The sequence below is a fragment of the Armigeres subalbatus genome, chromosome 3 (genome assembly GCF_024139115.2).
Source record: "Armigeres subalbatus isolate Guangzhou_Male chromosome 3, GZ_Asu_2, whole genome shotgun sequence".
In the NCBI taxonomy this organism is placed as follows: Eukaryota; Metazoa; Arthropoda; class Insecta; order Diptera; family Culicidae; genus Armigeres; species Armigeres subalbatus.
This window is the reverse complement of record NC_085141.1, coordinates 179,724,137-179,740,818: the sequence shown is the minus strand read 5'-3', so window position 1 is coordinate 179,740,818 and position 16,682 is coordinate 179,724,137. Positions and strand designations below refer to the sequence as shown.

Genomic DNA, 16,682 nt, shown 5'->3' with positions numbered 1-16,682 from the left:
AAAATAACATTTTGTAATATTTTAATCAAACTATGAAATTTTTGTAATTAAATTTATTTTTTCAATGAACGGTTTGAAACATTTAAAAACTATTCTGTATCCCCCCTAGGATTTTTTTTTGCCCAAAAATAATATTTTGAGGGGGCAATAAAATGAAATTCGGATAATTTCGAGAATTTTCAAAATATTCTTTAATGAATCCGAGGAGTTTTTTTATTTTATCATTTTAATATTTATTTTTTAAAACCACCCCTTCCCTTGACCTTCCGGAGACCAAATGTTAATTAAATATTTGTATCGGCCGAAATAAAAAAAGATTGAAATTGTTTGTGCGTGATTGGAATTATTCGACAAAGCTTTTAAAATTGTCTTTGAAGTATGTTGAGTTGATATTTCTCGACGATTTTATTTAAGAAATGTAGAATTGTTGAATTTGAAAAACAGCTTCAATTTCCATATTACCAAGACATTTACAACATGTGCAACGAACCATCAAATATCAAAGCTTGTGAATTAACAACATAAAAGAATAAATCAAATAATTAAAAGTTTCATGCGATTTTTTTCCGATGATGCGTTTTTTTTTTATTTGATTCGTAGAGTTGAACCCAATATGTATATCAATGTCCAATAAACCACAAATCTCATTTAACGAAAAATTTATTTTTCATAGGGCTGAATTTCGGACCAGAAACATTATTAAAACGCAAAAACCGTGAACAGATTTTTGACAAGCTTTGTTGTTGTGAACTTTTAAAATTGAACTAAACGTTTCGCTAAAAGGGAACACACTTTACAGTTTAGCATTACGTACAACGTACCTAACTTGTGAATGACTTATTGTTTAATCTAAAAATTGAAAAGATTTTTTTTTCCAAGCTAACGTGTATCACCGAGCATTTTAGAACCTTCCTCCACATAAAAGCTTTAATCGTTGCCCACCCCGGCGCGCAAAGGGATGCTTTTTGTGTGACATCATCGTGGTGGTGCACGGAAATATAATTATAAAAGTTGTTTATTTAATTTTAAGTTCCACTATTGATAACCCCTTCACCGGACTGCCTGATGCCTGTGTTGGTGCACTGCACACTGTAGAAAAGCTTTCGGAACACCTTCCACCGGTCATGATTTTTCCTTGTACAGAATTATCTTTGAATGTGTAGAACTACTGTCCCTGACGTTCGCTCTTTAGGAGAAGGATTATTTTCCTCCTGTCTATTTCGCTGTACATTTAATTATAACTTAGTAATTAATTTCCGTTTTTTTAATTCTCTCTCATTTTCAATTTTCCTTCGGCTGTTTGCCAAATTTTTGTTTTATTTCTTCCTAGATTTAATTTGTCAAATAAATAGAACTGGAGCACAAACTAATGACATTTTTTTTCCAATCATTCCACTTCTCTCCGTTTCCTCTGCTTTTTTTGCTATCGTGTGCGGTGACAAATCGAATAAATATAGGTATCGACGTGGTGTTACGAGTTGATGACCGGGCTCTTTCGTCGGCGGCAGTCATCGGAATCGTCGTCGGTTGTGTCCTGCTGCTCCTACTGGTCATCGATATTCTGTGCTGCCTGATAGGAAATCTCGGCCTGCTGGCCACGATGTGCAGGAGAACGAAACGGTCACCGTCCGATCTGGGAGACGAGGAGAAACTGGGAAGGTGAGTAGTGATTGATCGACGGAACGAAATAGAAAAAGAAAGCTACAATCTGATTTAATTAGTTTACCGGATAAAAGGCCATTGATGTTGTTGGTGGAACTTGATGGAACGAACGAGCTTTTCCAACGAAAACATGGTTCGATAATAGATTTCAACGGTTGTTCATTCTATTGTTAGCGATTTGATATCTTTGGTTTTAGAGCCAGTGGAGAAGCGATAAAAGGATTTGTAGAACTTAATGAAAACCATCAGTTTTTTTGTTCTGTCAAACCATTTAATACTGAAAATAAATCACTTTCTTCAATTCTAATGTTTAAGATTTTACCTGACTTACAATAAAGAAATAAAGATTATTTACAATTGTAACTCGATAAAATTATGAAGGGATGGTTTCAATCATTTAGTCAGAATTTGACTCATTTGCCAAAAACTCATTTCAGAAAGTGATTTTCGATATGTATTGTATTGTGGACTTCAAACGCGATGTTTTAGCTACAACAAATTTTCATTATAAAATATACATTCCTCTCAACAGATTTTATGTTTTCAAAGATGTTTTCGACATTTTTGTTAGTCATTATTTAGATGCATATTTTTAATGAAGTACAAAAAGTTTCGTACAGAATAACTGTCTATGTAGATATCAATCATAGTTTCATATTCTTGCTTAATCCCTTGAGAATTTCTTAGAATTATCAGAATAGAAAATTGAATCCAGAAAATGTTCTATGCTTATTGCTTGTGAAATGCTTTGAGAACAAACTGACTTACAGAACAATGACTGAGCCATACTTTCAGAGAGTCTGGAGGATAAACCCCAAATGAGAACAATACCAACAGTCCAGCCATATTTCAGTGGTGGCTTAAACTAACCGGCATTCAACAATCAAGCCAACAACCAACAACATCCAGATGGTCTTTTATCGCCTTGGGATATACAGAGAAAGGAATCAACTTTTCAACACACTGAGCAGAGCTTAGCACAAAATCTTACCTGCTACTAATTCCCAATTCACAGCATGTAGTGTACCTTGCTAACCATTGTAAAATAAACAAGAACTCAACCAGAAAAGTTGATGATGTTTCCTATGTATGCTGTAAATAACCACTCATCCGTTCCCCCACTTGACCCTTTCTTGCACCAGTGTAGTAAGCATTAAAACAGCAAATAACCCCATCATTGTGCCATCATCATCGTAATAATTCTTTCTCGTCCCACATTCCATCACAAACAAATTTCGCTCCCAAAACATCCGTGCAAACCAAAAAAAAACCGCAAAACTACCAACCACAAACACAAAAACCAAAAAAAATCCGCTACTTTATAACCACAATACAGTCTATACGGTTGGCGTTTTCCGCTACCATATTGCAGTGGCAGCCTCATCAAGGAACGTCCGCCGTCGCCGTCGCCGCTGCCACCGCCGATCGTGAAGCTCGGTGCAACCACACCGATGTAAGAATAATCCCTTTCGTAACGCTTTTTAACTGCTCCGACTTGCCAACTATTATTTCAAGCTATTTAGTATTCTTTTTCGTTTGTTCGCCACCGCCGCCGGTACCCATAAGTACCTGCAGTGTGGTGGCCGGTATTATGTCGAGTTGGTTGGAAAAACGAGAACCATTTTTCGCAGAGCTTTTCCCAGTTCCAAGCAGCTGACAGTGAAAGCATGAAAATACAAACAATCGAAAGCTAACGAAAATTGGTTGCCGTTACCTAGCGTGTGACTTTTAAGCTCTGCATTGTATTATTTTTTTTAGCAAATAGAACCCGTGCATGAATGGTGAATACGCATGATGAGGATCCGTCGAGTAAGTCACGCGACCATGTGAGAATATTTTTTTTTAAATCAACGGTCACGTTCCTGTTTGTTGTTATTGTTAAAAAATGGAATTGTTCGTTGAACGCACAAAGGCCCATTTTGCTTGATGATATATTTTGGAATCAGTATCAGGCCTTGGCGTAAATAAGGGCATAGCCACCCCCGGATCCACTTGGGGTTTCCGGGAAAAAAATGAAAAGGGAATTCCAAAATTAATTTAATTTACTATGTATGTATATAATTTTTAACTCATTGTTATTTGGATTTTATTCTGTATTCTTTTTCATACATTGAATCTTATGAATACTATAATCATTTTTTGGCAAAGTATAAAACTTGATGCTGCAAAATGTAAAGGCCATATAAAATAGTTTTCTCAATTTTCATTGCCAATAACAATCATTACCATAATCAATTGAGCACTATAACATTCCGATTTGACTATTGTACCAAGTTTACCAAACAAGATTGTTCGAAAATAGTATTTTTTTTGCTGCAAAACTCGATTTCCTGTTGGAGCTGAGTGGAGCACTATGGTGACCAATCAAATCGAATATTTTGCCTGAAATTCAATCATATACCCTAAAATTGCTCTGAAAAAAACTGATTTTCCTAGAGGGTTCTTTCCAAAAGAATTTTTTTTTTGATAAATCTTTGAATTTCTTTGGAAATTCTGATAGGTATTTCTCCAAAAATTCTATTGGAAATTCCTTTGAAAATTCTTGTCAAAATTCATTCAGAAATAACAATTCTTTTAGAAATTTCTTTTCAAAATCGTTCCGAAATCTTTTGCTTTGGAAATTATTTTGAGAGTTTATTCTGAAATTTCTCCAGGAATTCCTTCGATAATTTCTTTTGAAAATCCTTCAGAATTTCATTCCAATCCAGGAATTCCCTCCAGGTATAATTTAGAAAATTACACCATTAAATCCTTTTGTCATTCCTCCAGAGATTCCTTTGGAAAATCCTCTGAAGAACCCTTTGCAGGCCTAGTGGCGGGTCACTTTTTAGTGACTTGGTTACTTTTTCTCGTAAAATTTCATGAAGTACGATTTGGGTACTCGTCGATGAGGTTGCTTTATAGTAAACTGATGGATGTATAGCAAATGAACTCCTAAGGCTTGTTAGCTCGATAGTTGCTCTTAATTTCTTCTTGCCGTCAAATTCTCACTAAAGCCTGACTAGCATCTTAACTCGTTTATTAGCTTTTTAATTTTAACCCTTAAAGGCGCAAGGCGATTTTTTTAGAAATCGTCGAAAATATTTTCAACGTGAACAACCATTAAAATCATTAACATTAAACGTATTTTCGGTTTGTTGTTTTAAAACAACATTGCGCATTTAAGGGTTAATTTAATGGATAGATTCTATGCTATTTTTCATGAATGTTTATACTGTGAGGTGAGCAGAATGCGATCAAGAATCCAAACATACACTCCCGGCCAAAAGTTTGGGTTCATTCTCGAAAAAATAGGCTAAAGTTTTTGGCCGTATATTTGCCGTCTTACATCCGATTTCGGGTATTGTTAGCTCAGTACATAGAGTATAAGTATATCTTGCACCGTAGGTGTTTGATACGAACAATTTTTAGTTTTTTATCTACTAAAATATTACTTTAAGATACACATTTTTCTTAAATTTATGTAGTAAAAATATGTTGACTTTTTCTCGAAATTGAATTTACCAAATTTCTAAATAAAAAGTGGAATGGAACCCATTTTTAATCATCTTTAAGAGGCAGTGATGAAATTTCGGTGGAAAAAATTTGTTTTATTTTTAAAAACCACAATGTTTACTCAAATGCATGGTATGCATCGGCCGAAAGCTTAGGCTCTCCCACTATATGGTGAACCGGTCATAAGTTTGGGGTCACTCTCCTGATGTGAGTTTTAATTCAATTTTAGCCGAACATTGTTTGAGGTACAGTTTTCGACGTTTTGTTTGGAAACTCATTTTCTTCAATATGTATTTTGCCTGAATTTGAAATGTTTACTTCAAAGATTAACGTTCTTGCAGTGCCCAAAAAACTTACACTTAGGAGTTCGAGACATATCGATCCGTATTTGACTTGCCAATATTCCAGGCATTTATCAGCCAAATAAAATGTTTATTAATATATTTGAGTATATGTGGCCCTCCTTAGCCGTGCGGTAAGACGCGCGGCTACAAAGCAAGACCATGCTGAGGGTGGCTGGGTTCGATTCCCGGTGCCGGTCTAGGCAATTTTCGGAATGGAAATTGTCTCGACTTCCCTGGGCATAAAAGTATCATCGTGTTAGCCTCATGATATACGAATGCAAAAATGGTAACTTGGCTTAGAAACCTCGCAGTTAATAACTGTGGAAGTGCTGAATGAACACTAAGCTGCGAGGCGGCTCTGTCCCAGTGTGGGGATGTAATGCCAGTAAGAAGAAGAAGATATGTTAATATACTCAAAATAATCGTCAGCTCATTTTTTGAAACTGGCCTTATATTAATGATCGGCCACACCTACACTCTGTATTCGGTCTACCAGGTCAACTATGTCCGGAACAAAATCGATAGTAATCTGTTATGTACATTCAAGCCTTTAAGACTATGCGTATGATTTTTTATCTAGAAATAACCAAATACGATAATCAAGCCTCTTCGGAGGCTTGTTCTACCAAGTCAACTAAACTCGGTAGAAAATTGACAGCAACTCATCATGACTTAGTGTTCAGAAAAAAAAAAATCCCGTTTGTTTGGCACATCCGGTTTGGACATTACAGAATCATAAATAATTCGCATGACCTCTAAGGGTCTTTGTTGCATCGATATAATGGGTTGTTATTGATTTTGTACCATGCGTTATTCACAAAACATCTGAATTCAAGAATGCAAGACTATTGGAGCATAACGTTTTCCATGATATGTAAAATAATTTTAGCACATTTTCCAGAAAAAAAAGTAGTCAAATCGAAGTTACGTGGTTTTGTTGTGCAATTTCCGTCCATATAAAAGGGGCCAATTGACCACCGTCGATTACAGAGTGTAGGTGTGGCTGATCATTAATCTGAGGTCAGTTTCGAGAAATTGATGAGCTGACGATTATTTTGGGTATATAAACATGTAAATTTGGCTACTAAATGCCTGGATTATTGCCAAGCTAAATCCGTGTCGATATGCCCCGAGCTCCTATTATTTATTTTATTATTTATTCAGACTAAGGCCGAAGTGGCCTGTGCGGTATATAAGAGTCTTCTACGGAGGGCCCGCAAGTCATCTTCCACCTGATCGATCCACCTTGCCCGCTGCGCACCTCGCCTTCTGGTGCCCGTCGGATCGTTGTCGAGAACCATTTTCACCGGGTTACTGTCCGACATTCTGGCTACGTCCGTAGAGGATTACCGGTCTAATGAGCGTTTTGTAGATTGTCAGTTTGGTACGGCGGCTAACTCCATTCGATCGGAGCGTCTTGCGGAGTCCAAAGTATGTACGATTTCCAGCCACTATGCGTCTCCGAATTTCTCTGCTGGTGTCATTTTCGGCCGTCACCAGTGAGCCCAAGTACACAAATTCTTCTACCACCTCGATTTCGTCACCACCGATGCCAACTCGCGGTGGGTAGCTCACATTGTCTTCTCTTGAACCTCTTCCTATCATGTCTTCGTCTTCGACGTGTTGATGACTAGTCCGATCCGCTTGGCTTCCCTCTTCAGTCTGATGTAGGCTTCCTCCATCTTCTCAAAGTTACGTGCCATAATAACTATGTCGTCGGCGAAGCCAAATAGCTGGACGGACTTATTGAAAATTGTACCACTCGTGTTAATCCCTGCTCTTCGTATTATCCCTTCCAAAGCGATGTTGAATAGCAGATACGAAAGACCATCACCATAACCCTCTGCGGGTTTCGAAGGGACTCGAGAATGCCCCTGAAACTCGAACTACGCACATCACCCGATCCATCGTCGCTTTGATCAATCGTGTCAGTTTATCCGGAAAACCGTGTTCGTGCATTAGCTGCCATAGCTGGTCCCGATCGATTGTATCATATGCGGCTTTGAAGTCGATGAATAGATGATGTGTGGGCACGTTGTATTCGCGGCATTTCTGCAATACCTGACGTATGGCGAACACCTGGTCCGTGGTAGAGCGTTCACCCATAAATCCCGCCTGGTACTGCCCCACGAACTCTCTTGCAATTGGTGTTAGTCGGCGGCATAAAATTTGGGAGAGTACCTTGTAGGCGGCGTTCAGCAATGTGATTGCGCGGAAGTTGCTACAATCCAGCTTATCGCCTTTTTTTGTAGATGGGACAGGGACACACGACACCTTCCATCCACTCCTGCGGCAGAACCTCATCCTTCTAAACCTTGGTAATCACCCAGTGCAGCGCTCTAGCCAGTGCCTCACCACCATGTTTAAACAGTTCCCCTGGTAGTTGGTCAACTTCAAGGGCTTTGTTGTTTTCAGGCGGCCGATCTCCTCCTGGATTTCCTGGAGATTCGGAGCCGGCAGTCGTATGTCCTGCGCGCGTGCTCCTAGGTTCATTCCCTAGTAGCACAGTTCACATCAATTAGGTTGCAGCAACTCCAATGTGACTGAATTTGGTCGCATATGAGTCACAGTGACCGATATGTAACAAGTGTGCTACTCGGGTTACCATACCGCCACTGTTGTCTGCCATATCGCCATTCAGGTGCTCTTCGTAGTGCTGCCGCCATCTTTGGATCACCTCACGCTCGTTTGTAAGAAGGTTCCCGTTTATGTCCTTACACATATCGGGCTGTGGCACGTGGCCCTTACGTGAACGGTTCAACTTCTCATAGAACTTTCGTGCGTTATTAGCGCGGTACAGTTCCTCCGTCTCTTCACGGTCTCGATCTTCCTGCTGGCGTTTTTTCCTCCGGAAAATCGAGTTTTGTCTGTTTCGCGCCCGTTTGTATCGTGCCTCGTTCGCCCTCGTGCGGTGTTGCAGCAATCTCGCCCATGCTGCATTCTTCTCCTCAACTAACTGCTCACATTCGCCGTCATACCAGTCGTTTCTCTGATCCGGAGCCACCGTGCCTAGTGCAGCGGTTGCGATGCTTCCAATGGCGGATCGAATATCTCTCCAGCCATCTTCAAGAGATGCTGCGCCTAGCTGCTCTTTCGTTGGAAGTGCCACTTCCAGCTGCTGCGCGTAGTCTTGGGCTAGTCTACCGTCTTGTAGCCGCCCAATGTTTAGCCGCGGCGAACGACTCCGACGCGTGTTGATCACCGTTGAGAGTTTTGAGCGCATACATACTGCAACCAGGTAGTGGTCGGATTCAATATTCGCACTGCGGTAAGTGCGTACGTTCGTGATGTCGGAGAAGAATTTACCGTCGATTAGAACGTGGTTGATTTGGTTTTCCGTTACTTGATTAGGTGATTTCCATGTGGCCTTGTGGATATTCTTGCGGGGGAAGAAAGTGCTTCGGACTATCATTCCGCGGGTGGCTGCAAAGTTTAGAGTAGAGTGGGGCAAGAGTACGCACTTAGTTTTCAATCGATCATGTGGCTCTTATGAAGCAAGCTTCTGCATATCAAATCAGTGTCGATGATTCATTTACTCTTCCTTTATGTTACCCAGTGGAAAAAATATTGAAATTATTGAGATTCCTTTTAGTAGAACCCTTATTGCAAGACAAGTGAAAAACGCACTCTTACCCCACCGGTGGGGTAAAAGTGCGCATCGGGTGGGGTAAGAGTACGCATTTATCCAATCATGTGTTTTAAGTATATATTAACACAATTGATGTTTAATGAGCATATATTAGGGAATGTTTAAAGATTACGTAACTTTCAAAGGGGGAGGGGGTCCTAAAAATGTGCACTTTCATACGAAAAACCATTGTTTTGCCTTTCTCGTATACAAAGTATACGTAAAGGCTATATGTTCGCTCCAAAAACAAACTTTTTATAGGAGGCTCGGAGACCCATAGTGTTATATACCGATCGACTCAGCTCGATGAATCGAGGTGATGTCTGTGTGTGTGTATGTGTGTGTGTGTGTGTATGTGTGTGTATGTGCGCAAAAGTTTGCAAAAAGTCTAGCCCACTTTTCAGGAACTTACCCTTAACGGATTTGCTTGCAACAAGTTGCATTCGACGCAGAATCTTGTCCCTTTGTTTCGTATTGAAAATTGGCTGGATCGGACTATGGGCTCAGAAGTTATGGTCAAAATACTTTATTTTTAGACAACAACGAGTGGAAAAGTCTAGCCCATTTTTCAGGCACTTACCCTTAGCGGATTTGCTGGCAACAGGTTGCATTCGACGCAGAATCCTGTCCCATTGTTTCCTATTGAAAATTGACCCGATCGGACTATGGGCTTAGAAGTTATGGCCAAAATACTTTTTTTCATATAACTAACTCATATACTAATTCGAAATAAACGAGAAAGGCACCATCACCGCTAGGTGGATTAATCTGGGTTTTTTATATATACAAAAAAATACAAAGGTAAAAATATATATCCGGTTTCGCGTGGCGTATACAAAGGCATTTTCCTTAAAGAAAGTCCACCAATCACGTAACGTAAAATTTGGCTATTTCATTACCCCTCCCCCCCTATCTTACACTATTTGTATGAATCCTCTAAAAATTATATGGATCGTCACACATCTCGCAACCCCTCCCAGCTAAACGTTGCGTAATTTATGAATGTTTCTTTTGATTGAATGAAATTATCATTTAGATGAAATTGTGTTTTCGTACTATGTTTAGGTGTACAACAAGTTCTAATACAATTTCATTATGTCGCTTCAGTGCTTTGCTCGCTAAGTCCTTTCTAACACCGAATTACTTCAACTTATCCTAAAAACTTGTGATAATTTCGAATTCTGTCCCTTTTTTCTTAGTTGTGGATCTTTACGCTTTGGAAGAAGTCTTAATTTGGCCGGAGATACGGGTTTGACATCATAACTTGAAGATTCATATGCGTACTCTTGCCCCACCGATTCCTGCGTACTTTTACCCCACAGTCCCAAAAATTATTCAAGTAATGGTTTTGACTTCTTGGAAAACCAACCGGATCGGTGTTCTGTACCATAAAGTACTCTATACAATAGGTTATCGAAATGGTATAATGTTCACCTGATTGAACGTATATTATATATGGTAATGAAATACTAGTTGCGGAAATCCAATTATTTTTAACAAAATGACCAAAAAGTGATCTAACTCCATATCTCCTTTGTTGTTTATTCAAATCGTTTACAATTACACATGATAATAGTTGGCCAGAATACCTGTTAAACTGATGCAGTGCTGCTAGTTTATCTTTTTTTATTACTTCAAAAAATCGAAAACGTACTCTTACCCCACGCGCACTCTTGCCCCACTCTACTCTATGCATCGTTGGCCGTTGTCGTTATATACGGTATGCAGACTATCCGGTCCGATGACCGGTATATACATTTCCTCCCTTCCTACCTGTGCGTTCATGTCACCGATGACGATTTTGACGTCCCGCGGTGGGCATCCATCGTATGTCTGCTTCAGCTGCGCATAGAACGCTTCTTTCTTCTCCCTTCGTGTGGGCAGTGCACGTTGATGATGCTATAGTTGAAGAAACGGCCTTTTATCCTCAGCTTGCACATCCTTGCGCTGATTGGCTGCCGCCCAATCACGCGTTGGTGTATCTTTCCCAGCACTATGAAGCCGGTACCCAGCTCGTTGGTGGTGCCACAGCTTTGGTAGAAGGTAGCCGCTCGATGCCCGCTTTTCCACACTTTCTGTCCTGTCCAGCAGATTTCCTGCAGCGCTACGACATCGAAGTTGCGGGGATGTAATTCATCGTAGATTATCCTGTCACAACCTGCGAAGCCTAGCGACTTCCAGTTCCATGTTCCAAGCTTCCAATCGTGATCCTTTATTCGTCGCCTAGGTCGTTGCCGATTGTATCGAGTCGTATTATCTTCTATGTCGTTCGTAATAGTTGTTTTTAAAGGCAGCTTATTGGGCCTGCGCAAACCTCCTGTCTCGTCGGAGGGCCGTCGTGTCAGGGCTGCTTAGCGTCCCACCTAACTCTAAGACTTGGGCTTGTGCGCTTTGAGCGGCACACGGTCGCTTTGGCGAAGCCTACTTGCGGATTCATGCAAGCTTTTTATAGAGGTTTAACAAGGCCCACTGTCAAACCCCACCACATCCTAGGCAGGCGCCACAACTCGCAGATGGCCTGGGGAGGGATCGTCAAGCCCTTGGACATAGTCCCTGCTGCCCCCCAAAAAGAGATATGGTATATGTAAATCCCATGGAATTGCTGATTTTTCATACAAAATTAATATGATTACCAAACAAAAGCGGACAAATATGGACAAATGAAATATCATGGATTTTGTGGGCCCGAATGTATAGTTTCAAATTACGATTAAAATTTTTGCTAATATTTGCTACTCGCTGCAGTAGAATGCTCAAGAAAATATCATTTTTTCATTAAAAAACGCTTATAATATGCTTGAAAATGAAACTATCAACCATCCTATGTAACCAAAACATGCGCTATTCAAAGACCGTGAAGCGATGCCAAGAAAGTTTTTGAAAATAAAAGTCGAGTCAAGTACGAGACACTGAAGACGACCTTACTGTTGAGGTCGAAATACTTACCTGTCAAAGTACAATTAAGTGGTGGAATTAAATGGGATTGTACAAACTCGTCTTATGACAAGTGAAGACATTCCACTAAAAAGCTCAAAATAATTTTCTTAAGAAAATAATTTGAATTGATAAAAGTGGAAGCCAAAAACTATTTTTTTCGGGACCACCCTATCGAAATATAGTAATTTTGTCATAAAACAGTACCTATATGAGATAAAATAAATGTTTATTAAGCAAAAATGCTTAGAATTCGGGTCTCCAGGGTCTCCAGTAGCCTTGCGAGCAAAGGCGTAGGAAGGCGAGTTCGATTCTCGGTCCGGTCTTGGATGTTCTCGACACTCTGGGCAATGGGCATAGTTGTATCCATTGTACCTGCCACACAAGATACATACTCATCCAATGGCGGGCATAGAAAAGCATTCAATTAATAACTGAGGAAATGCTAATAGAAGCTGAAAAGCAGGCCAAGTTCCAGATGGAAAGTAGAGCCATTGAAGAAGAAGAAGAAGCTTAGAATTAAATGCTCTACAACTTTGTAGAATAATATAATCTCCTAACTTTAAAGATTTAAAAAATACATTGCAAATAATTTGTCGCTTAACACCATAATGGCAACTGTTCGGAATTCACTTAACGCGGTGAATTTTACGATACGACGAATGGATTTATTGCTCACTTGTTATACGGACTAGAAATAACACATGCGATTTTGACTGTGGTTTGTATTCGACCGACTATTGCGAGATTCTTGCTGTCTTATAACTAGGTATAAGATCAGTACAGAGATCGTGTGTAGGGAAACGAACATTCTAGGAAGCTTTTGCCGATTACATCACAGGTAGATGAAGGTGAGTGATCGGAATGGTATGGAAAAAAATCTCAATAAGTGTAATTATCATGTAGTATATTAAATGGTACTAGTGTTTCACGCTGTAAATATTAGACATAGAGCAATGTACCCCTAGACAAAGTTGTAGGGGAAAAATAGCGCTAGAAGTTCGCCATACAACACTTTTTCAATCCCTGCTTTTGAAGATTTCAAAACGCTAGCGCTGATGGTGTTTGAGTTATCGATTTATGTCGTGAAATTTAACGCGTCCTTATAACAACCACTTGCTTGCCTCCTCCACCTAGTTTCCGCTGCACTTCCAGATCGATATACTCTACGTCTTCAGGAGTAAACATATTAAGTTATATAATAGCTCTCTGGCGTGTATACAACTTGATCTGATCAAGCTGGTGTGCAAACCGAAAGAACTTCTTCCAACAAAGACCAAATGCTATAATTGTTTTACAGAACAAAGCCATAAATATGTAAACATGTAATTAATATGTAATAGTCGACCCGGCAGACGTTGTCCTGCATAGTAGGCGAGAAAGTACGTTCTGAGCTACGCATGCAAAATGCTCATACGATTCCTTATTTTAGCTTTCCATGGTTTAGTCAGCTTTACCCGTGATTTTAGCATGAGAAAATATTATATAAACCCGTCGGAAAGAATTACGAACATATATATTACACCCAGCCGTTTTTGAGTTATGCGGATACGAATACAGACCATTTCATTTTTATTATATAGAAGATGTTTAGAAATTTGACGAAAAAATTAAAAAAATATAATTTTTTTTCTTAGGCGATTATTTTTGTGTAGATTTGAAAAAAAAAATTATTGGCTAGATATCATAGAAAGAGGATCAAGTGTCCACAAATTCTAAGATTGCATGCGCTGTAAAACTTCATACTAAAAATCGTTCATGAATAAGCACAGCAAATTCGAAAATCGGCGTATTTGTGAGGAAAAATATTTGAAAAATCAGAGAACACCTTTCTACTTTTACCAAAGCAAGTTCTTGGAGTGGGATCAATTTTCTCCGATGATTTTCAAATTCGATTTTTGACAGCCATTTGACATTTTTGACTGAGTTGGGATGGCTCGTCAAGTACTTAGTTGTGGTTCTGCTTTGCATATCGAACCAGATTCTTGTTACAGGTCATGTTTTAGGGTCGGGGGATCAAACCTGTGACACCTTTTTCTAGTTTACTGTATTTTTGTCTCCATGTCTCATGCGCCCCCTTGGACTGGGGTCCGAGGGTGGATGACAAATGGCGCCCAACGTGGGGCATGCTGTGAGGCATGCAGCGCGATCGATCGATAATTGACAACGATCAACCCGATGGCTTGTTGTTCTGTTGTGCATGTTGGAATTCAGTGTAGTGGTTGACATAGGTACTGCATTTGACTGAAACTTCTCTGTCGGTTGGCGAGGCTGTGAGCGCACAATGATGCTCAGTACGCGGAGACAATGATTGCATGCCACAGTCGCCAAGCAAAGAGACCAGGTTACAACTTTCTGGGAAATTCAGAAGATTTTTTCCACGCCGTTTAACGATTAACAAGTTTTTCATTACAAAATATCATAGCCCCATACATGGATCCACCTTTCTATGTACTTCTCATCTTAATAGACTTACAATATCAACTAAAACAGTAAATTAAAACACATGCATGTCCCTTAATTTAGTAGAAATATCATTGCTTTTTTTCATTTTGGTAATTGCATCCGATTGGTTACCCTTCATAAAGCGTGTTATCAAAGCATCAATAATCTCCATTTTAACATATTAACATTTTTGATTTTCTCGTATTTCTTCCCGTTTTCACCGATCTACGCAAACTGTTCGCCAACGCCAACAGGGAGGATGAAAAACAACCGTTGAACACGTCGCCGGATGTAGGAGGGAAAATGAACTCATCTGTGGAATTTGACGGCAGGGGCGTGCAAATTCGAAGCGGCGAAATCATTGGCAAAAATTCCGCCGTGTAATCGATCCGGTGAATGAGGACGGCACTGGATTATTTAACTGAATTGAATGGACAACGGGTGGATCCGAGGGTGGAGTAATTTGTTATCATCAGGGTATGCACTTCAGCGCACTCGTGTAGAAGTACGGGAAGAGCATTTTGCAGTAGACAAAAGAAGAGAGATTTGCAACTGATAATAATTTCAAGCGGAAAACTTTATAAAATCGTGTATATTTAGCAGCTAGGATTAGGATAAAATGCGAACTCACTGTTTTATACATGAACGTTTTTGGAGGGAAATGACAAACAAATGCTCTCGATAAGGGCAATGATGGACAGTATTTTGATGCAAATGGACATAATTGAAATGAAAATTTCTACAACCAAAGAATGACATGAAAAAAAAAACTTCAACGGACATAAGACCAAGGATCGGGCAAGATCAATATTACATGTGGAGCTGAATTATTCTTTGTTCGAGCCTTGCTACTACATCTCCGATAAAAATCTGATAATTAAAACGTAAATGCTAATTTAACATACAAACCGAAAAGAAAATGATGCTAGACTCGTGTGCTATGGCTTCGTAAGATTTTGAAACATGAGTCATTCTGGAGCTCAAACAATACAGTTAATTGTGAAGATTATGTTTTGCGAGATTATAAACAATTACATTGATAGTACTAATTACGGCGCAACATTCTTAAACCACAAGCGAAAAGTACTTTAAAAGAAGTATGACAGAGAATAAAAATAAGTCTGTATTTTGGGTGTAGTTACTTATCGAGCATCGTGTAATCTGGGCTTCTGTCTAAGCAAACCTAATGAAGCCGTATCGTCATCGTATATTTGACCCAAAGAACAACAGCTTAGCCTTTGATAATCTTATTCAGTATACTTTTGCAGTATACAATCTACCTATTTTTGTTAAGCTTCTGTAAAGTTAATGTACTAAAAGCAAACGTATCAATCATCAACAGTGTACAGATGAGAGATTGTCTATACTCGTAACTTAAAGATAATTTTAATGCAACCCATCTATTACCGTGACAAACAAAGAAAACGAAACAAATCACCCAAACCGCTAAGATCATTTGATCGGCGAACAAGTCCACAGCATTTTCGTCTATCAATTGACTGCCATATTTACATACAACATATAGTGCTTTTGATACTACTAATAAATGCTTTTGAGCTCCTTATTGTCGTAGCAGCTTGGAGCGGACCAATCGAATTATTGTATGTTTTAAATCCAGCCAACCAACCAGTCATCCAACACGAGATTCAGTCATGACTTAGTTAAGCGTTCTTCAGTGTACAATTTTATTTCCCAGAATGATTATAATTAGATCTCATCTGAAAACAGGAAATCGTGAGGTAGATCAGAAGTACTATTAGTTTTAGTGTCTTATAGTATACTTAGTTTTACTTTAGTTAGTCCCTCTTTTAAATTATACATATGAATGCATTATGTTATTTTAAACATAATCAGAATTACTAAATTGTAATAAACTGCTGAAAATATACGTTTTTAATTAAAATTTGCATATCATATTTTCTTATTGAGTTAAACAATATCACAATATTTCGCTGGTTGTGGATACTTTTCACCTCGAGGCTTGACTCTATGCGGTACATTAATTACGTAAGTCATTTTTCGGGTTTTCAGCTCCTCCTCCCCTCCTTAAGTCCTTACTTTATAAGTGTATGACCTCTCTAAGCCTTGGGGCTACTATGGACATTTTTTGACTATGGACCATGAAAAAGTAGAAATATGGGGGAAAATATTTTTTTTGAGATCTTCTAGGGCTT

The 16,682-nt window shown here is 39.1% G+C and overlaps 1 protein-coding gene across 3 annotated transcripts in view; it reads left to right on the top strand.

The window, feature by feature from the left end:
- Window positions 1–16,415, top strand: part of LOC134227372 (fasciclin-2) — a 332,520-nt gene extending 316,105 nt beyond the window's left edge. The window contains exons 8-10 of one of the 3 annotated variants that reach the window (XM_062708788.1): window positions 1,458–1,659; window positions 3,035–3,115; window positions 14,763–16,415. In XM_062708788.1, coding sequence (XP_062564772.1) covers window positions 1,458–1,659; window positions 3,035–3,115; window positions 14,763–14,892 — 413 coding nt within the window. In that variant the 3' untranslated portion in view covers window positions 14,893–16,415. Of the gene's footprint in view, window positions 1–1,457; window positions 1,660–2,998; window positions 3,116–14,762 lie in introns of all 3 variants that reach the window. The other 2 variants (XM_062708787.1, XM_062708789.1) reach the window with 2 other exon arrangements.
- Window positions 16,416–16,682: the final 267 nt, after the last annotated feature.